Here is a 21,453-nt window from a genome sequence, read left to right on the forward strand (position 1 = left end):
TACCCTCGAAAAAATATTAAAAATAATCTGCAATTTGGACTTTTAATAGCCCCAAACTATCAGGTATATTGAACACTCAAGGTTCACAAAACTCTGCATTCTTGTTCCAGAACAAGGGAAGATAGGCCAAACATCCTACATCTCCATGAAAAACGTACATCATCATGCATACATTTTGTCGCATGTGGATCTAAGTTCATCACTGTAAAGCTTTAAGTGACTGATTGATGAACAAGAAAAAATTTTGGAAGCTAAATCAACTAAAAGGGGGAAGTATACAGAATGGGTTTCCCGTTGAAGGATACAAGTACAAAATTTCTTTCGGCGCCACTCCTTCCATCTCTATCTCGCCGGCGCACGTATCTTAATATGAATGAAAATGTTTGTAACAAGAGTCAACACTATGATCTCTTCTCCAATTTTCTTTCACTGGATCGCCTATTTTCTGCTTCTTTTCTCCTCTGTTGCCTGCCACAATAGATATTAGAGTATTAGACTAATTTATTAATTGAAAAAACCTAGTATTAGTCCGAGAGCTGAAATCGCAATTATTCAGACTGGCGTTGTATGGGATGCATATGCACCTACATGAACGTTTCTTTAGCTCCACAAGTCCATCATAAGACAAGACTATTCCTCATAGATAAGTACAGCAGAAACATATTAAACTACAATCCAACAAGTTTATTCACAAAATCTCGGATGATCGTTTCATTAAAAGAACCAGCTTGATGACAAGTACTGCTGAAAACATAGAAGTTAATTTTCAACATATCCAACGCTGAAGTCAATAAAAAAAGCATATCACGACCAATGTGTAAACTAGAAGATGAACGTTACTGAGTAGAGTCATTTTTCCCCACTTCAGTTAAAAGACAGTAGAATGTGAACACCATAAACAAAATAAATGGAATAAGATATGAAGATAATAGAAAATTCACATATTAAAACTTACGCAAAAGAAGTGTATCCACTACCAGATTTAGCTGCAGAGATAAGGGCTGCATGAGCACCAATAGCAGATAGAGTTTCCTGACCTCCAGACGGATTAAAATTCCTTTGATCAACATCCACCTAAAACCAAAATCATCAAGATTATTAATCTTGAAATTAACCATACAACTCCTTGATAGATGGAAAGAAAATGAGTAAACCTTGTCCCACTTTGACTTTTTGTTATGTCTTCCATCTCGGGCTGCAGCATCTAAAGCAACTGGTGTTATATTAGACACACCACCAGCAACCGCGGTCAATCCTAAAGTGCATAGAAACAACAACTAACAAGAAGGTATCATCTTGATAAATTTTCAAAAAACAAGCCAATTTATGGAGATATGATGATGGTACAAGCTGACAAGTACTTAAGCACCTGGAATTGGTGTGTTAATCTTTGGAGTAGGAGCAACATTTCCTTGCTGCGCTCCTCCAGAAACAAAGTCAACCCTTTGATTTTTCTTCTTTTCTAGTTCCCTCTTTTCTACCTCCCGCCTAATGTCAGCTTCTATTTGCAGAAGACAAACGGGAAAAATTGAAGATACACTATCCTAAGAATTATGTGAAAGAACTTCTCAACTCAAAACAAGACATCAACTATTTATCGATCATCCAACTCAGGAACACGTTACAAAAGGATGCCACATGTGATAGTCCCGAGGGTGTTGAAGAATATTTATTCTCAACTTATGTCCCAGTTTGAAGATAAAAAATAGAAAATTTCGTTTCTAATTAAAAAAAAAGATAGAAAATATAAACCAGTTATTGAAGTCCCACAATAAAACATTAGGGTAAACATTTCAGAAAGAAGTTCTTCATACATAGCTTGGGTATGTCAAATATGTTTCAAAAGACAAGAAAGCGCCAATTGGTAGAAAGATGTGAATGATATAAGAGAATGTATTCAGAGCTCAATAACAAGTTCAGAGGATCTGCTTAATAGAAGCACAAAGGTTCATAATTAAAAGTTTCAACATATTTTAGAAAAGTTTATGGAATAGATATTTCACAGGTTTGACAAATTTTTAGCGTGGACATACACCAACCAAATCAAACCAAATGACAGGAAACAGTTAGATTAACTGAAATTAGAACATAAATGGGAATATAGATCACTAGACGGCAATCAAACAAATCTAAATACATTACATATGAATTCTAACCTATTTCATCATAGAAGTCACTTTTGTCATATCCATGAGGGTCAAAAACATCTTTACTGCAGCAAGATCCTATTTGATCAATATTTTGGTAAGTCACAGCGTGCAACAAGAAGTCGGGGTTTCGATATTCCTTCTTATTGCGCACCTCTGCGTTGAAACTTCTTCCAGTTGTCTTCTTCAGTGCAAGAAACTTGATAATCTTCTCCTGAAGCATCAAAGAATTAGAAAAGTTGAGGAATGTATTGAAAAATAGCATGAAAAAATCATAGCAAGATGAAACCAATAATACAACTGACAAATACAAATTTATTGTTTCTGCATAGTTAGGCTGACAAAATATGTAACAGTTCCATCTTTCTACCACGAATATTCCGTTGTGTGTCCTATAGGAAGGATTTCAAATCATAGTTATTTATGACACAAGGAGCAATAAGGGGCAAGTCAGATGGTGAGGGGCGTGCCTTATCAAAATAATGGGCAGTAAGCATGCTTTCTTATAATATGTATAAAGGTAATTTCACTTCAATATTACATAGCAGCCAAAAAAATATTTTTCTAAAACTATTGGATAGTAATGTAAATCAAAAGGACATTAGTAAATATTTGCAGTATCAATAGAAAAACTTCAATCAAGTGAATCACCCATTCTTCTTCATCTTTAGCGGCAGGAGAAAGCAGGAGGATTTGAGTGATTTTGGAATTGGAAATTTAGTAACTCAAGTAATGAAGGATGGTTGTTATGATTTTCAAACAATGTACAAAGAACTATCAACCTGAGTCGAGGAAAAGATCCTCAAATAAAGACCGAAAGAGTGCTGCACAGAATGGAGGTTGGAAATTAATTCCTTTCATGCAGCAGGACTTAGGATGATTTTGGGCTGGGCCACTAACTATTTGATGCACCTTTCCAAAGAGTGGCACCTGTGCAAGCTAAGACGCGTGCCTTTAAAACTATGTTTTAAACCTTGCGTCTCTGAAGCCGCTGAAAATGAAATGGAAGAGATCAACACCCAAGCACAAAGTTCTATTTGGAAAGATTCATCAAAGTAACAAAGTTAACTGAAATATGCCTCACACAAGGGAAAGTTGGAGTAGATTAATTTAAATAGAATGCAGATTCTTCTTTAGACAAGGTTTTAAACGCAAATACTAGTACCACTAGAAGTCTAGAATATATGAAGTGAGTAATCTTGAAAGGATTTTAAATTTGAATTCATTGGCACCAAATTTGTAGAACCATGAGATACGAATGAAAAAAGAAGTTTGAGCTAGATCGAACTTGTTAAGACAGTGAGACCTAGTAAATATTCATGATTTGGGACATATTAAAGGTTAATCATTACCCTATATAAGTCAACTCAGTCCATTAGATTTATAAATTACACCACAAGAAAACAGCCAGTTCTAACATTGCCGTTCTCAGAAAGGAACCTGTGATAAAGAACAGTTTTTTCTGAATTTGAGCTACCGTGCCCAACAGAGAGGATCAAATTATAGTAAATGAAAAGGCTATATAAATATATCCTACAAGTCAGATTCTACATCAGCTTAACATAAAATATTATATCATAGTCCTTTCACTAAAAAGAAAGGACTAACTTGCAGTTCCTCTGAGCACTTTTTCTTTGGAGGTGGGGGAAGAAACTTGGCCAATGGATCCATATCCCTTTCCTCTTCGGTAGAAATTCTAATGGCATCTTCAGTTTCTGCGGCTTCCAATGCATTAATTGCACAATCCATGCTATCTGATTCAGGTTGATCAATTGCATCCAATAATTGAGGTGTCATGGCTCGAGTGTTAGGTGTTGCGAAGCTAGCATTTCTTGGTGATCTGCTATCCCGAAACTCACCTAAATTAACAGCAATTAAAACTTAGAACAACTCCAGCACAAAAAACCTTCCAATCCATTGTCAAACTTTATGCATATCAAAATACAGATTCCAGTGTCATAACAAATGGCGCATAACATAAAGTAATCGAAATGGAAATAAAATTACCAACTCAATATCCTAATTTAAAAATCTCCATCTTTGAAAATTTTAATGTCTCTAAAAACTGGTGCCATAGGCCGTTCTAACGATCATAATACTAACATTCAGCCATATAAATGATTAATTTTAATAGATGAGGCAAAAGAGAAAAATGATCAGCAAAATGGACAGCCTTACGCACCGTCACTGGTTTGAAGCTGATCCCCATACATTACTCGACCAGTCGCCACTATTTCTCCATCCTACAATCACTGATCATTCAACACGAAAAACAAAAAAAAAAAAATAATAAAACTCATAATACTTACGCAACATAATTACCTCAGCTTCAGGAGACATTGCCCCCTCCTCATGCCCATAATCCACTATCGTCAGCCGATTCTTTGGAACATGAGCCAAGTTCAAATCCAAACCAACCGTATGTTGCGGCGGTTGAGGTGACACGCGAGAGAACAGTGGAGAGGCAGTTTCCGAGGAAGTACCATAATGAAATAGCTTAATAGGAGACATAGCATTCGGGCCTCGCTCTTCCTCTTTCTGCGACGTATTTTCATTGCCAACGGCAATAAGATCATCTTCATCTTTCACCATAACGACATCCGACGCGATGGAGGGGATTTCTTCTTCTTGAAGATTTTCATCCTGATCTTCGGCGACTTCCATTTCATCGTCTTCGTCTCCATACATGGACAACAACGCTATGCCCTCAGAAGCTTTCTTCCTCGATTCCATTTCCACCAAATCAAAACCCTAGTTTAGGGTTTTTTGCCCCTAATATCTACAATTCTTACTCATCTTCTACCTTGGAATTGTAGATATAACTGAGATTTCAGAGCATACTGAATGATATAACAAGGGGAGATAGGGTTTTGGGATTTTGCTAGGAAATCTCGAGAGCGAGGCTTTGTTGGAATTTTTTTATTTCAGTTAAACAAAAAATATATTTTACATATCCTCTTTTATTGGGCTTTGGAAAATAAATTGGGCCGCATAAAATAACTGGAGCAGATGTTGGTACTCCGACTAGGCTTGTGATCTAGCTCGATTGGGAAAAAAAATTAAAATACTCAAGTTCGATTCGATCTACGTATTAATTTTTAAGTTCGAACTCAAATTGATAACATATCTAGTTACTTCAGCTCGAGCTCGAGCTTTAACTTGAAAAACTCGATTCGAATTGATAATTTATCATATGTTCGAGCTCAACTCGATTACAAGATCGAGTTTTGACCGAACTTAAAAGTAACTGGACTCGTTTGCACCCCTGCTCCCAACTTATAACAATGATGTATTAGTTTGTTAGGCTTTGTGATTTTTATTACTATTTAATAGATTTTCGAAAATTCTTGAGGATATCATAAGGTTATGTGGACATAGGGATGGCAATGGGCCGGGGCCGGGGCGGGTTTGCCTTTCCCATCCCCGAATTTCATCCCCACCCCCATACCCGCCCCAATCCCCGTTTTTTCGGGTTCGAAGAATCCCCAAATCCGAAACTTCGGGGATCAACTTCCCATCCCCGCCCCCATCCCCGTTTCAAAAATATTAATATTGCAAGACGATAACGAATTCGGAGATTTTCTCAAACCAAAACTTATTATTATCTATTATTATTAGAGATAATATTAATATCAATATCAATAATAATAAGATTATTAATATTTAAAAAATAATAATATTATTATATTATTAATATTAATAATACTATTATTTTTTTATTGATATTATTTTCGGGGCGGGTTCGGGGATTTCGGGGATGTGAATAATAATCACATACCCGCCTCGAATTACATCGGGGATTTAAAAAAATCCTCGAACCCGAATCCAAACCCGAAAAAATCGGGGATCCCCATTCCCGTTTCGGGTTTTCCCCGCGGGTCTCGAAACCCACGGGGGAAGTTGTCATCCCTATGTGGACATTCTAAAACCATGTCACGAGGTATACATTTTTATCATTATTATGACTCTGAATATTATGTAAAAAATTAAGACTTTTTTCCAATATAAATATTCTTTAATTGTGTGAGACGGTCTCACGGGTCGTATTTTGTGAGACGGATATCTTATTTGGGTTATCTATGAAAAAATATTACTTTTTATGCTAAGAGTATTACTTTTTATTGTGAATATCGGTAAAATTGACCCGTCTCACAGATAAAAATTCGTGACTCGTGAGACCGTCTCACAAGAAACATACTCTTAATTTTACCGTGTTGTTTTGGAGATTGCAGTGAATCATAATATGATATATGTTTTGAAAGGAATTTTATTCCTTGATATATTTTCTTTTTTTATCTTTAATATTTTGCCTTTCTAGACATGAGGATAATCTCGAAATTGATGATATGATCTCGTATAAATTCAATATGTGATATAAGACTATATTTGATATGACTCTTAATATCTTTAAGATATGATATCACAATATCTTTAAGATATTATCCTTGTTTTAAAAAGAGTTTGTTTCCTAATGAAATTGGTTTTTCTATGTTAAATAGGACTCAAAGGAGAAGAAACAAAATAGAGGTGGACGATATAGAGCATAAAACTTTCGGAGAGACAGAGATGCATTTGTACGAAGAAAATATTTTCTGATTGAAGCAATCTCGCGTCGTTGATAAAGTGTTGCTGTGAAGTGTTGACTACATCTGAAGACAACACCTAATCACTGTTTTGATTAGTGCGCTGATTTTTGAAGACTTTTTCACTTCTCAGTTGATGCATTCTATGTATTTTGGTTATACGGTTTGTTAGAGGTTTAGGATGAAATTTGTTACTCGCCTTAATAAGGGAGTTGTTTTATTCTTTCACTAGTATTGGTTTTTGTAAACTTACAAGTTTTTCTAGTGAATTATTTTTCCCTGAGGCACCGCACATGTATTTTATACTTGTGCATAATTTATCTCTCGTATCTCGTATTATTGTCATTCCAGTTGTGTGTTAATGTGTTAAACTATAATTTCCGCTGCAAGTTGTTGTGGGTGTTACAACACCTACGCACAACACCTACATTCTGATACACACAACACTCACCATCGTCACATTCACCCTGTGGAAACGGAACTTTCAATTGGTATCAGAGCCTCCACTTGACGCTACTAAGTGAGATCCTGTTTTGTTTTGTTTTTCAGGTGGAAAAGGATCATGGAAGCATCAACAAACACTGTTTTTAGACCTCCCGTATTGGATGGATCAAACTATGCATTATGGAAAGTAAAGATGAGGGTTTTTATTAAATCAATTGAACAAAGAGCTTGACAGCGTGTACTTGATGGTTGGAGTCCACCAAAGATTGAGGATGCTGATGGAGACACTCGGCTCAAACCTGAAAGTACATGGATAATCGATGAAGTGCAAACGTCAAATTTTAATTCCAAGGCTCTCAATGCTATATTCTCGTCTGTTGACACAAGGATGTTTAATTTAATCACCAATTGTGTTTGTGCCAAAGAAGCTTGGGATATACTTCAAAAACATTGTGAAGGATCCGAGAGTGTGCGTAAAACTAGGCTAAGGATGGTGGCATCAAAATTTGAAAGCCTGAGAATGGAGGACAAGGAGTCTATTCTTGAGTATGATAGCCGGTTGAGACAACTTTCTAATGAAGCTCACAGTCTTGGAGATCCCATGTCCAATGAAAGATTGGTGAACAAAGTTTTAAGATCTTTACCTGAGAAATTTAATGTCAAAGTTTGTGCAATTGAAGAATCTAAAGACACTTCAACAATCAACCTGGATGAATTAATGAGTTCCCTCAGAACTTTTGAGATGAATCTTGATTTACAAAAGAAGGATAAAGGGAAGACAATAGCCCTTGAAGTTTCAACTGACTCTTATGATGAAATCCTTCAAATATCTAAAGAAGTGAATGAATCTGATTTAGGTGAAGATTCTATCTCTCTAATTACTAAAAAATTCGGTGATTACTTGAAGAAAATGAGAGAGAAGAAGAAAATTGGACAAAAATATGTGTTGCCCAATATCACCACTTCTGCAAAAGCTCAAAAGTTTACTCCTATGAAAGGACAATTTCGACCAAAAACTGAATTGCAAATCCAATCAAATGTCAGAAATTTGGACTCAGTACAATGCAGAGAGTGTTCTGGATTTGGACACTATGCCAATGAGTGTGCCAATCGACTTCGGAGAAACAAAGGCATGGCTATCACTTTGAGTGATGAAGAGTCTGATGATGATCAAGGATCAAATGAATCTGAAAATCACACATCGTTGTCTGATGTGATCAAGGAGAAGCGTTCAATGCAAATCAATCCTTTGGGTGTTGCCACAGGTGTTGCAATACTTGGTCGCAACATCTCTTCAAATTCAGTGTGTCTTAATTCTACAACCCTTGGTGAATCAAGTCAGTCTGAAAACCAAGAAGTAGATGATGATGAAATCACTCTGGAAAGTGTGCAGACAATGTATGAAGAATTGTATGAAGACTGGATCAAAAGAAATAAAGTGAATGCAATTCTCTCCAAAGAGAACACTGAGCTGAAGTCACAAATATCACGACTTGAAGTAATCTTAAGTAAGAAAGATCTGGAATTATGCAAAGTCAAGGAAGAGCTTGGAGAAGCAACTCAAATTCTTGCGAAGCTTAATTCAAGTTCATCCAAACTTGATTCACTCTTGATGATTGGAAAGAATGACAAAGCTGGACTTGGTTATACGAATCACCAATTTGAAATAGGAGAGTCTTCCAACACTGAAAGAAAACCAACTGTCTTTGTCAAAGGAAGTGCTGAAATCTCGAATGCTACATACACTGAAAAAGGTGTTTCATCAAAGAGGCAAATATCTACAAAGAAGTCCAAGTCCAGAAAACGCCACTTTATCTGCCACTATTGCTTTAGACCTGATCATATCAAACCCTGCTGTTTTAAACTGAGAGATGACTACAAAAGATGAGAATCTGAACAGGTGTTGCCACAGGTGTTGTACAACATCCGGCGTAACACTGCCAATAGGAAACCATCGGTAAAAAGGGTTTGGGTGCCAAAGGCTAATATTCAATGTTCTGTTATTTATACTTCGTTAAAAACTAACATTGCAGGAATATGGTACTTTGACAGTGGCTGTTCACGCCACATGACAGGTTCTAAAGACTATTTGACTGACTATGTTGAACTAAGGAATGGTCATGTGACATATGGTGGAGGTGCTAAAGGAAGAATAGCTGGCAAAGGGACCTTGAATGTTGATGGACTGCCTAGTCTACACAATGTGCTTTATGTCGAAGGACTTAACTCAAACTTAATAAGCATAAGTCAACTTTGTGATGATGGTTTACATGTTAAGTTTGATAAAGACAATTGTGAAGTTTTTGATAATATTGATACATGTATTTTGACAGGTACAAGGTCGGCTGACAATTGTTATCAACTTGGAGAGGACCCTGTGTGCAATCATTCAAAAGTAAGTGAACTAAACTTGTGGCATCAAAAATTGGGTCATGCAAACTTCAAGACATTAAAGAACCTTGGTAAGTACGATGCTGTGAGAGGTATGCCTAATTTATCCTCTGGAATTCCTTATGTTTGTGGTGCATGTCAAAAGGGTAAGCAAACACGTGTTCCCCATCAAGTGTTGCAACACTTTGGAACAACACTGTGTCTTGAACTCTTGCACATGGATCTTATGGGTTCAATGGAAGTGGAAAGCCTTGGAGGTAAGAAGTATTCATGTGTTTGTGTGGATGATTTCTCTCGCTTTACATGGGTAAGTTTTCTTAGAGAAAAATCCGACACATTTGCTGTTTTTAAGAAATTACATGCTAAGATTACTAATCTACATGATTTGAGGGTTGGTAAGATAAGGACCGATCATGGTAAAGAATTTGAAAACTCACACTTTATATCATTCTGTGAAAAGAGAGGGATAACTCATGAATTTTCGGCCCCTAAGACTCCTCAACAAAATGGAATAGCCGAAAGGAAGAATAGGACACTGCAAGAAATGGCTAGGGTCATGTTGAGTTCAAAGAAAATTTCAAAACGATTTTGGGCCGAGGCCTTAAACACAGCATGTCATATTTCAAACCGTGTGTACTTAAGGAGTGGTTCTACTATGACATCCTATGAAATCATCATGGGAAAGAGGCCAAACCTGAAGTACTTTCATGTTTTTGGGTGTGTATGTTATGTTTTGAATAACCGAGACCATCTTGCAAAGTTTGACTCTAAAAGTGACAAGTGTTTATTTCTTGGTTATTCATCCAATAGTCGTGCATATCGCGTGTATAATCTCAGAACAAGAACGACTATGGAATCTATTAACGTTGTTTTTGACGATCTTGCAGATCTAACGGGAAAAACAATCGAGGACGATATTGATGGGCTACTGAACATAAGTGAGACACTGCCTAACACAGATGTTGCACCCGGTGTTGTAACACCTGAGACAACACCTGCACTGGCAGAATCAAATGATGAACCAGGAGAATATACTGAAAATGATGATGTTGTAACCAATGAAGGGATTGATATTCCCAGTAAGATTCAGAAAAATCATCCATCATCTCAGATCATTGGAGAAGCATTTGGAGGAATGCAAACTAGAAGAAAGGAGAAGATAGATTATCGGAAAATGATGGGTCTAGTATGCATGACTTCCGTATACTCTCAAGTAAGCCATTCTTGTTTTGTTTCGCTCATTGAACCCAAAAATATAAATGAATCCTTAAAAGATGAATTTTGGGTTGATGCGATGCATGAGGAACTTGAACAATTTGTTAGGAATGATGTGTGGGATTTGGTTCCCAGACCTAATAATGTGAATGTTATTGGAACCAAATGGATTTTTAAAAACAAAACTGATGAATCTGGGATTGTTGTGAGAAATAAAGCTAGGTTAGTTGCTCAAGGGTATACTCAAATTGAAGGAATTGATTTTGATGAGACATTTGCCCCTGTTGCCCGGATTGAGTCAGTCCGACTTTTACTTGCTATCGCTTGTCACATGGACATAAAACTATATCAAATGGATGTGAAAAGTGCCTTTTTGAACGGCATTTTGAATGAAGAAGCTTATGTAAACCAACCTAAAGGGTTCGAAGATCCAAACCACCCGAACCATGTCTACAAGTTGAAGAAGGCACTTTATGGACTTAAACAAGCTCCACGAGCATGGTATGGTAGGCTTACTGAATATCTGCTTGACTTAGGCTTCAAACGAGGTGAGGTTGATAAAACCATTTTTATTCAAAAATCGAAGCATGATATTCTTGTGTGTCAAATTTATGTGGATGACATCATTTTTGGTGCTTCTTCTCAAAAGCATGTTGATGAATTTGTTAAATGCATGTCTACCACATTTGAAATGAGCATGGTAGGAGAATTAAGTTTCTTTCTTGGATTGCAAATTAAACAAATGCATGATGGTATCTTTCTGTGTCAATCCAAGTATGCCAAGAATTTGGTGAAGAAATTTTCTACAGAGAACACTAAACACATGAAAACACCAATGGGGTCGACTGAAAAATTGTCCAAAGACGATGTTGCTGCAGGTGTTGACAACACCCAGTATCGCAGAATCATAGGCAGTCTTCTTTACTTAAGTGCAAGTCGTCCCGACATCATGTTTAGTGTATGTTTGTGCGCTAGGTACCAGGCTGATCCTAAAGTCACTCATTTAAAAGCTGTCAAAAGAATTTTGAGATATATAGCCGGGACAGTTAACTTAGGTTTGTGGTACACCAAAGAAACAAACACAAATCTAGTGGGGTTTAGTGATGCTGACTGGGCTGGAAATCTAGATGATAGGAAGAGTATCACTGGAGGATGTTTTTATCTAGGTAACAATTTCGTGTCATGGTATAGTAAAAAGCAAAATTGTGTATCTGTGTCCACTGCTGAATCTGAATATGTTGCAGCTGCTAGCTGTTGTTCACAACTTTTGTGGATGAATCAAATGATTAAAGACTATGGTTTCAACAGTGACATCTTAATTGTATACTGTGACAATTCAAGTGCAATTGATATTTCAAAAAATCTAGTACAACACTCTCGAACGAAACACATAGACATTAGACATCATTTTATTCGAGATTTGGTTGATAAGGGTACAATTCGAATGGAATTTGTTAGAACTGAGAACCAACTGGCTGATATTTTTACAAAACCATTGGATTTTGAGAGATTTTCCAATCTTAGGAAGTCTCTCAGCTTGTGTGCACAATGATCACTCACGGATGTTGTCCTCGGTGTTACAACACCTGTGGACAACACTCACCATGCATATGCATTTTATTTTTAGGATGCTAGACATATTGCATACATCATGTTTTGTGTGAAGCCTGTACAAGTGAAGGATACTGAATGGTGTGCTCTCAGTTGTGAATCAAACTTTCTATCAAAATTTTCTAAAGTATGGAGTGTGCTGAATCTAAGTCATTAAGCTGTGAGGATGTTCGTGTACCACATGATCTTGTCCAATGTAAAAAATGACTTAGAAAATTCTTGAGCAATAAGGTGAAAAATAGAAGAAAAAAAAATTGTTGTTTAGAAGAAAATGGAAAAAGCTACCTAGAGGAGTCCAATGAAGACCGTTCTTCTAGTGTGGGAGCTACCACTTCTAATTCAAAATACAGATGGAAAAAGCTACCTAGAGGAGTCCTATGAAGACCGTTCTTCTAGAGTGGGAGCTACCATGTCTGAATTAAAAATGTTCAAGAAAGTTTGAGTCCAACTTGTGAGTGTTGCCAAGAGGTGTTGCCAACACCTAAGTACAGACTTATCACAGTTTGATCACATGCGTGTGCATTTCATTTTTGATCATACTTTAGGCATAAATTTAAGTCATTCATAGTGCTGTTATGTGAATTCATCATGACCAGTGGGCTATCAGTTTTTAATTCATGAAATACGAAGAAAACCCTAACCAACTTAATTTTGAAATTTCTTGATTTCTAACTGTTTGTGGGGTTAATTCGACGTGGTGTTTTATCCTGCCTGATTTCTTGAAATAATGATGGCACTGTTTCAGAAAGTTACCGTTGGGTGAGAGTAAAAATTGAGTTGAAAAAGTGCTGAAGTTGCGGTTCAACAGAATGTTACCGTTGGAGAGTTGTGCTTAAATAATTAGGAATGGACGAAGAATAACTTTACTGTTTAGTATTTTCCCTCACATTCTAAAATTTCTCCTGCCCTCACTATTCATTGTTTTTGCTTAAAATATCTCTGTTCTTCGCGATTTTCTGTGTCCTTCGAACCGATCTACTTCTTTTGTTCTTGATTTCGCAGATGGCTGGCTTCGATCCTCACGACATTAGGAGTGAAATTGCTGCGAGCATGGGTGGAAAATCACCTGACACAACACCCACAGCCGAAACCAATGTTGAGGGGATGGAAATTGTGGGCGTGTCAGAAGAACCAACTCCGCTGGAAATGATCGCTCCTGGTGAACCTGGGAACGAGATCAATGTCGAGAATCCACCGGACTTTGAAGTCTTGAATAAAGCTTTTCCCACTGCTCCTATGCGCCGAAAGTCAAAGAGACAAGCAGGGTTCGATCCTGACTTTGTTCCAACCAAGAAACCACGGGCATCTACCTCCTCAAATCTTCTGGACCCTGATTTCTCATCTGGGGACGACTCCAATGATGATGATTTTGAGTTGGTGGCTCGCCCCAAACCAATTGTTGCTGCAAAGGAACCTGGTTCTACTTCTGGTATTCAAAAACAAAACCCCATCACAGATACTCAAAATGTTGCAGAAGAAAGAGTTCCTGATGAGCCTTTAGAAGATGAACAATCTCTGGCCGAGTTTCTCGCTCACCTTAAGGAAGAAAAGGCTGCCAAGAAACAAATTTCTAAGGATGATGAACCTGATTCAGAAATGATGAAGGAGTTTGAGCAAAACCGACCTGGAGCTTCTTCCTCTTCATCGTCTGTATCTGACTTTGAATCTGAGGAACAGGGTGATGCTGAATCTGAGGATATTGGCTCTGAAGCTAGTGAGTCTTCTGATGATGTTGCTGCTACTGCTGCCGGTGTTGAGGTGGATGATGACAACACCGAGCGCCACATTGACTGGGCTGACTATGATTTAAGTAAGTCTTTTTCCCCCAAATTTTATTCTGAGGATGCCTTGGCATTATGGCCGATGTTTGTTCAGAGAGAGCTGATTGAGGAGAAAAATATTGATGTTAATGCATATGGGAAATACAATTTGATTGAGTTTCTCAAGAACCGAAGGTTGCTATCCACAGTCACTACTGTTATGCCCTACTGTCGCCGTGTAGTGTTAGAATTCTACTGCAATCTCCTGGGCAGTGTTGGAGATGAGGAATCGGTGAAGTATGGGAGAGTGTTTGTTCGTGATCGTATCTATAAGTTCTCACCTTCTGTGATCAATGCATTCTACAACACTCAGGATATTGAGGAAGTTGAAGAGGATCTTGACATAAATGCTGTAACCTCTGTGCTCACTGGAGGCCTGATCAAAGTATTCCCTGATTATCCCAAGAAGTTGAGTGCTGCTAATCTCACTTCTTTTTTCTCCGTGCTGCACAAGACATCAATCTGGAATTGGACACCGTCAACCAATTCTACTACTGTGACTAGATCTCAGGCCCTGGTGTTGTTTGCTATTGGTACTGAAAGGGCCTTTAACTTTGGAAATCTGGTGTTCAGGACAGCATTGCAATATGCTGAAGGAGACTTCAAGAAAACAAAGCTGCCCTACCCTTCACTGATTTATGGAATCTTGGAATCCCAAGGTTTCATTAAGGATATTGATGAAGATCATTGCCCTGTCAAAGATCCTCTGAATATTTCTCCTGCTTATTTCAAAGGCAACAGAATGATCGATCTGCCTTGGCTGCATTCAAATGTTGCTCCGGATGTTGGCAACACTGATGATACAACATCTGAACATGTGCCTGAGACAGCTGAACAGCCACCTACAGATGTTCATCCTACTGGTTATGTCACACTGTCTATCTCCTACATTCAAGCTCAGATTGCCTATGGTCGACAACAGATTGAAAATGCCAAGAAAACCATTGAACATTATGAAAATCAAGTGGCTGACTATGAGCTTCTGCTGGGTGAAAGTGTCCATTCTGGACAAAAAGGGGGAGTAGATACAGATATAGCTGGAACCAGTAGAGCAAAAATGGCTGATGATGATGCAGTAATGAAGGATAATGAGATTTTGAGTTTTTTTTCTCTCTTGATGGTTTTAGTATTTTAGTTGTCATTTTATTCTCTCTGATCTTTGTCCCTCCTGATTAATGAACTATTTCGGTGTTATGATCTGAATGTTGCAACATCTAACATACAACACCTGAGTGAACTGTATTTTTCATCAGGGGAAGGCTTAACGGTAGAATTCAGGGGGAGTCAACTAAAGTTGGCTGAGTCACTGATTTGCTAACTCAGGGGGAGCTGAGATGTACAACCATTTTTGGGTTGTTTTGTCCAGAAAGGCAAAAAGGGGGAGATTGAAAGGAATTTTATTCCTTGATATATTTTTCTTTTTTATCTTTAATATTTTGCCTTTCTAGAGATGAGGATAATCTTGAAATTGATGATATGATCTCGTATAAAAATTCAATATGTGATATAAGACTATATTTGATATGACTCTTAATATCTTTAAGATATGATATCACAATATCTTTAAGATATTATCCTTGTTTTAAAAAGAGTTTGTTTCCTAATGAAATTGGTTTTTCTATGTTAAATAGGACTCAAAGGAGAAGAAACAAAATAGAGGTGGACGATATAGAGCATAAAACTTTCGGAGAGACAGAGATGCATTTGTACGAAGAAAATATTTTCTGATTGAAGCAATCTCGCGTCGTTGATAAAGTGTTGCTGTGAAGTGCTGACTACATCTGAAGACAACACCTAATCACTGTTTTGATTAGTGCGCTGATTTTTGAAGACTTTTTCACTTCTCAGTTGATGCATCCTATGTATTTTGGTTATACGGTTTGTTAGAGGTTTAGGATGAATTTGTTACTCGCCTTAATAAGGGAGTTGTTTTATTCTTTCACTAGTATTGGTTTTTGTAAACTTACAAGTTTTTCTAGTGAATTATTTTGCCCTGAGGCACCGCGCAGGTATTTTATACTTGTGCATAATTTATCTCTCGTATCTCGTATTATTGTCATTCCAGTTGTGTGTTAATGTGTTAAACTATAATTTCCGCTGCATGTTGTCGTGGGTGTTACAACACCTACGCACAACACCTACATTCTGATACACACAACACTCACCTTCGTCACATTCACCTTGTGGAAACGGAACTTTCATGTGTTTTTCTTTTGAGAAGATATTTGTTTGTCGTAAATGATGCGTTCGGTTATCCGGTTTTTGATTAGTTTTAAAACATAATATATAAGAGTAAAAATGTAACATGATAATGGTAACTAGAAATAAAATTAAAAATAATAATTACATTGGGAAATATGAAATGAATAAAAATATATTTAAAAAACAAATAACATAATAATGCATGGTTTTATTTTCGTAATTCAAAACCAAGTAACGTCTCTGTCTCAATCTTCAACCGAGCTGCCACAAGTGGAGTGATACATAACTTGATAAAATTATTATTACAAATATAACTCAGTTTTTTTTTTTTACCTTTTAAAGTTGGGAGATGTTTTTAAAAATAAATTTTTAACATGAGATGATGTCTCGAACTTGAGACTTGTTTATATAAACATGGACAAAAATAAACTCGACGGCCTGTTTGCCTGAATGAATTTTGTGGATGCCTAGTTGAGAGCGTTTGTCTATCAAATCATAATAGGATCATGTGAGAGATACATAGCACCATGTGGTCACACAAAATAGACGTCTGTCTGCATTCAACAATAATAAACAAACCTCACACATTATCGCCTGATGAACATAGAAAAACAGTTTGATGTATGTTTGCCTATGAGTTCCCAGCAGCTTAGTAAAATTAGAAGTGATGGAAAAATATCTTGCATTTGTATATATATGAGCATGGATGGAAACAGGAAGAGTAGAAAGCAACGGACAGATTGCCCCATCATTTCTCCTTTTCTACGAATAGTATTTTCTATGAGATCCAAATGGTACTAGCTCCTGTCAAGATAAAATGGAAGGGATCAGGCAAAATTAAGTATAAAACTTGCCAATTACAGTACAAAGTTCGGTAAAGAAGGTGGAGGTGAAGTTACCGATGAATAGCGAACATGATCATGTCGTGAGTAAGAAGATTTGACAATAGTCTCCCATCTGGTATCAGTCTTGGAACCTTGCTGAACCTGTTTCCTAGAGTCAAATGGGCTTCTACTCCGTGGATGTGAAAACGGATTGCCCAAAGAAATGGAAGGCAGAGTACGCCAAAGCCATGATTCGGAAGGAGATTTTGGTAATGGTGGAGGTAATGGAGACTTCATACAAGAAGAATCAAATTCTCTTTGCTCGTGACATTCCAGACTATTTTCATCTTGCGTACCAAAATTTACATCAGATTCCAAAGGTGGATTGGATTCTTGATTGGGAAGTTGATTCATTTTAATATCCTTCACTCCATCAATGGCACATTCAGGCTTCAGGGTGCCATTTGTCTGATTCCTTGATACATCCTGCAAGGCCAAAAACATTTTGCGAGAAGATGCGATTTTCTTGGCACAGTCATTCTCAACTTCCTTGGGAAGTCCAAGAAAGCCTGCTCCTTCACGGAACGTAGGCTTCGTAGATTCATTTCGGTAGGGAGATATGCCACCACTTCTGTTACGCCTCAAGGGGGACAGTCCTGATTTGTATGAGCCAAGAGAGTTCAAAATCTGATTCGAATCATCAGCTAGTTTTTTCTCGATTTCTTGATGGTCCCGAGATAACAATCCTGAATGAAATTTTTTCTGAGGAGTCGGATGGCAAGAATTCTGCAGGATTTCAAAATTATACAATTATTGATTCTATATTAACCATAGTTTTCCTACATTTGCACAAGTGAAACTTTAGAATTACCTTGTACAGAGGACCGCTGTATGCTTTTTGAGCCGGTCGCCTAATTTTACCTGCTGAAAAATTTGGATCGTGGTTTCTCAATTTCATTCCTGGCAAAGGACTAAAGAGGCACAAAGTATTCTTCACACACAACCGAGGGATAATCCCCCAAATTTTACCCCGCTTTTTCACTGGAACGGGGCACTCTTGTTCATCATCGCTTTCCACATTATCCGTGTACTCGCTACGTTTTTGCATCGAATCAAAACCGTACTGCTTTGGCAAAGGCCTATTCTCACAAGAAATCACCTTCTTTATCTGTTCTTTTGGTGGCTCGTTTGCCACTAACTGTTTCTTCATGACATACTGTGGTGTCTCCAAAACAACAGCCTTGGCCGCTGGCAGGAATCTATTCATCATAAAATCTCGGGTTTGAACATCGACAGAGAATGTCCCAGATGGTTTCACACATGAACTATGGTACCCACTCAAACCACTTACACTATAGTTAAAGGACGATGATTCTGTTCGTGAAATTGAGTGAAGTTCATCGGAAAATTCCGCATTTTCACTTCCTGTATCAGATTCATCTTTACAATCTAAACTCTCATTCAATTTCTCCAAAAGACTAGCATGGTCCATGAAATTTAATGTTTCCGTTTGAGTCCTACAAATATTCTGATCACTCGATCTTTCACCAGAATTGTGTCTTGAAGAACTCGACGCCCGTCCGGGCAGAAACCTCGGAATTTCACCCGAATTGTATCTTAAGGGACCTGACATCCTTCCGTGTGCCATCCTTGGAATTTCACCCGAATTGCGTCTAATGGCATCTGATACCATGGCAGGTGGAAGCCTAGGTGTAATGGAAGGTTCCTCTGGTGTATAGACTCCACCTTTCGATTTTCCGGGGAATTTTTCCCAGTGAAATGGAACTGAAGCTGGTTTTGTCACCTCCTCCATTTCGAAATCGTATTTGCTCAATGGAAGGGAATTGTGTCCATATGGTTGTGTATTTTCAAACCCATTGTGGTTTACGAGCTCTGAAGAGCGTATGGGTGATGAAAATCTCCGTACAGACAGAAGGGGAGCATCGAAATTTAGTTGCCTGTTCTCCATCAGCTCGCTTAAATATCAAAATCTGAATCAGACAGAAATTGCATCTTTAAAGTTCGTTACACAACTATAAAACAGCTAATAAATTAACCAAACATTTACTTAATGCTCCACCAGAACTCGTTAGCGAGCAATTGATTTTAGTGGCTTAGTTATTTGAGCTCCTACGCAAACATGTATTAATTATAACACAATGCACCAAAGAACTTACACAACCTCAGCAGAGAAGGGGAACAATGTTTCAGCTAGACTCCTTAAATATCCATCAATTCCAGACGCAAAAATGTTGTACCAAACCCGTCAAGAACTAAATTTAATAGTAAAAATAAATTACCGAGTAACACAAGAAGCAAGTTTGGTCAAGAAACAAGGCCATAATCTGATTTCCGAGAACTGACATTCGTCAATGAGTGACAAGTAAGCATAATAAATAGAAAGAAACAATCTTATAAAGCTTACATTTCCAGCACACCCCATGAAACATCAAAATGGGAACATATAATCCTCAAAACAAATATATATATATATATATATATATAAATCGAAGAAAACACCAAATAAACAGAACCCAGATGCATCTTCACTTACCAAAGGCAGAAAGAGACAGAGAAAAAAGGAACTTGCGCTCCGCAAATTATGGGAAGAAGACTGGTGAAAAGGCGTGAAAAATAAGAAAAAAGAGAGAGAGAGAGAGAGCGGGGGGGGGGGGGGGGGGGGGGGGGGGGGGGGCGAGATGAAAAAGGGGCAGGAAAATGCTGAACAAGACCTCTGTTTGCTTGTGTTTTTTGAGATGATGAATATTTAGTCGAGCGGAGACTGGAGACGAGTGATTGAGATATGCATGTGGATTTTGGACACCAGTGGGCCTCTTATCCCGAAAGAAAAACGTTAAATACCAAACTCATTTCTATCCCAAAAGAAAAACATTAAATATCAAACTCATTTTTTCTTAATTTCGATTACAGTTTTGTTCTTTTTTCCAACCGTTCACTTTCGTATGATAATAAGATTGTCTGGAGATGGAGGGGACAAACGTCACGTATATACCGTTGGGTTATAATGACAGCTAACCCCAACTCCCTTTATTTCGCGCCTCTTATTTTTCTACAATTCCCAAGTTTATTAAGGTTGAGGAGCCAAACACAGGAGGGGACCGCTCTTTTCATTAAAAAATTATAGAGATTAACGTCAGGAACGTAGGGATAAATTTGCCAAGTTGGAGTTTAATATTAATTATCTACCAACACTTTGTGAGCTTAAACACCGGATTGAGATAGAGTTGACTAGTTTCAATCTCTTGAAATTTAGCTCGACATTAGTTGCGACATTCCAGCTTAAACTCATTTTCAATGGCATAAGTCATCGGCATAAGTCGTCATTTGACTCATGAAACAAACCATCGAATTGATTCACAGAGCATAAAAGTTGAGGGGACAAAAAACAGATTTTTTTTAAACATGTACGATTAGAAATATTGAAAATATAATGAAAGTCATTTGGTGCAATGTGACAGCTGACAATTTGGGATGAAAGTCCCCGTAATTAATGGTAACCAAACCAAAAGAAATGGAAAAAAACAGCGCACCTGGATTTGTCGGTAATGCTAACACAGTCAATTACGCCCAATTTCTTCTGTTAAAAACCACACACATGCTTTGCTTTTTTGACCCCTAAGAAGAGGCGTTTCTTTTAAAGATTAATATTATATATTTTTTAATCTTATTATTGTGGCCCAATGATCGCTTGGATGAGTAACAAATGGGGCGTAAAGTAAGCATGTTTGATGCCTTCCTGCATGTGATATTTTGAATATGTATACCAGAGTTGTTTTTCTTTGACTAATCAATCAGGAATTAATTTATTGCGTGGGACAAATCTGGTCTGGGCCACAGTTTCATTTAACATAAAATGCCGTGCAAAATAAAATGTTAATTTCAAAAATTGTTGAGCAATGAGTGCGTTGGTTGTATGACATCTGTATGGAATTGTCGAATCCTTTCCTCTTGAACTAGCTTTCGAGGTTGAGTTAGGTCTAAATTTATATCTTAACATGAGGAAACTCTAAACCACTGATCGACAATTTATAAACAACAGGTTCTAAATTTTAAAGTATATTTACATGGGCTAATCTAGCTGAAAAGGTGTTGTGAGGCTAATCTCCTCGAGAATGAAGGTTGAAGAAAAATGAATGAATAAATGTTGTAAGAATTTGGTTATAGAAAGTTCAATGTACAAAATGTCTAAAACTTT

General features: G+C 37.4%; 2 protein-coding genes and 1 long non-coding RNA gene across 10 annotated transcripts; 1 reads left to right on the forward strand and 2 right to left on the reverse strand.

Annotated features, from left to right (window-relative positions):
* LOC142518051 (uncharacterized) lies at positions 1 to 5,066 on the reverse strand. 6 transcript variants are annotated; one of them, XM_075620653.1, is made up of 8 exons: positions 4,470 to 5,066; positions 4,330 to 4,390; positions 3,756 to 4,006; positions 2,157 to 2,361; positions 1,370 to 1,501; positions 1,155 to 1,204; positions 978 to 1,074; positions 1 to 468 (listed from the first exon to the last, which is right to left on the reverse strand). In XM_075620653.1, exons 1-8 carry the CDS (start codon positions 4,878 to 4,880, stop codon positions 365 to 367), a joined length of 1,311 nt encoding a protein of 436 aa, XP_075476768.1. In that variant the 5' UTR covers positions 4,881 to 5,066; the 3' UTR covers positions 1 to 364. The 6 variants fall into 6 exon arrangements, 4 of the variants coding, with proteins under 4 accessions (XP_075476768.1, XP_075476767.1, XP_075476765.1 ...); XM_075620652.1 differs by having other exon boundaries at positions 1,155 to 1,213; XM_075620650.1 differs by having other exon boundaries at positions 1,155 to 1,255.
* Positions 5,067 to 16,834: 11,768 nt separating this feature from the next.
* On the reverse strand, positions 16,835 to 19,919 carry LOC142518553 (uncharacterized). Of its 3 annotated transcripts, XM_075621344.1 has the most exons (5): positions 19,792 to 19,919; positions 19,663 to 19,707; positions 18,109 to 19,228; positions 17,313 to 18,023; positions 16,835 to 17,217 (listed from the first exon to the last, which is right to left on the reverse strand). In XM_075621344.1, exons 3-5 carry the CDS (start codon positions 19,204 to 19,206, stop codon positions 17,176 to 17,178), a joined length of 1,851 nt encoding a protein of 616 aa, XP_075477459.1. In that variant the 5' UTR covers positions 19,207 to 19,228; positions 19,663 to 19,707; positions 19,792 to 19,919; the 3' UTR covers positions 16,835 to 17,175. The 3 variants fall into 3 exon arrangements, with proteins under 3 accessions (XP_075477459.1, XP_075477457.1, XP_075477458.1); XM_075621342.1 differs by lacking the exon at positions 19,663 to 19,707; XM_075621343.1 differs by lacking the exons at positions 19,663 to 19,707; positions 19,792 to 19,919 and having other exon boundaries at positions 18,109 to 19,402.
* LOC142518554 (uncharacterized) lies at positions 19,063 to 19,732 on the forward strand. The gene is made up of 2 exons (XR_012813578.1): positions 19,063 to 19,257; positions 19,554 to 19,732. It is a non-coding gene; the product is annotated as an uncharacterized LOC142518554 (long non-coding RNA).
* Positions 19,920 to 21,453: the final 1,534 nt, after the last annotated feature.

This window comes from Primulina tabacum, chromosome 11, assembly GCF_025594145.1.
Source record: "Primulina tabacum isolate GXHZ01 chromosome 11, ASM2559414v2, whole genome shotgun sequence".
Classification (NCBI taxonomy): domain Eukaryota; kingdom Viridiplantae; phylum Streptophyta; class Magnoliopsida; order Lamiales; family Gesneriaceae; genus Primulina; species Primulina tabacum.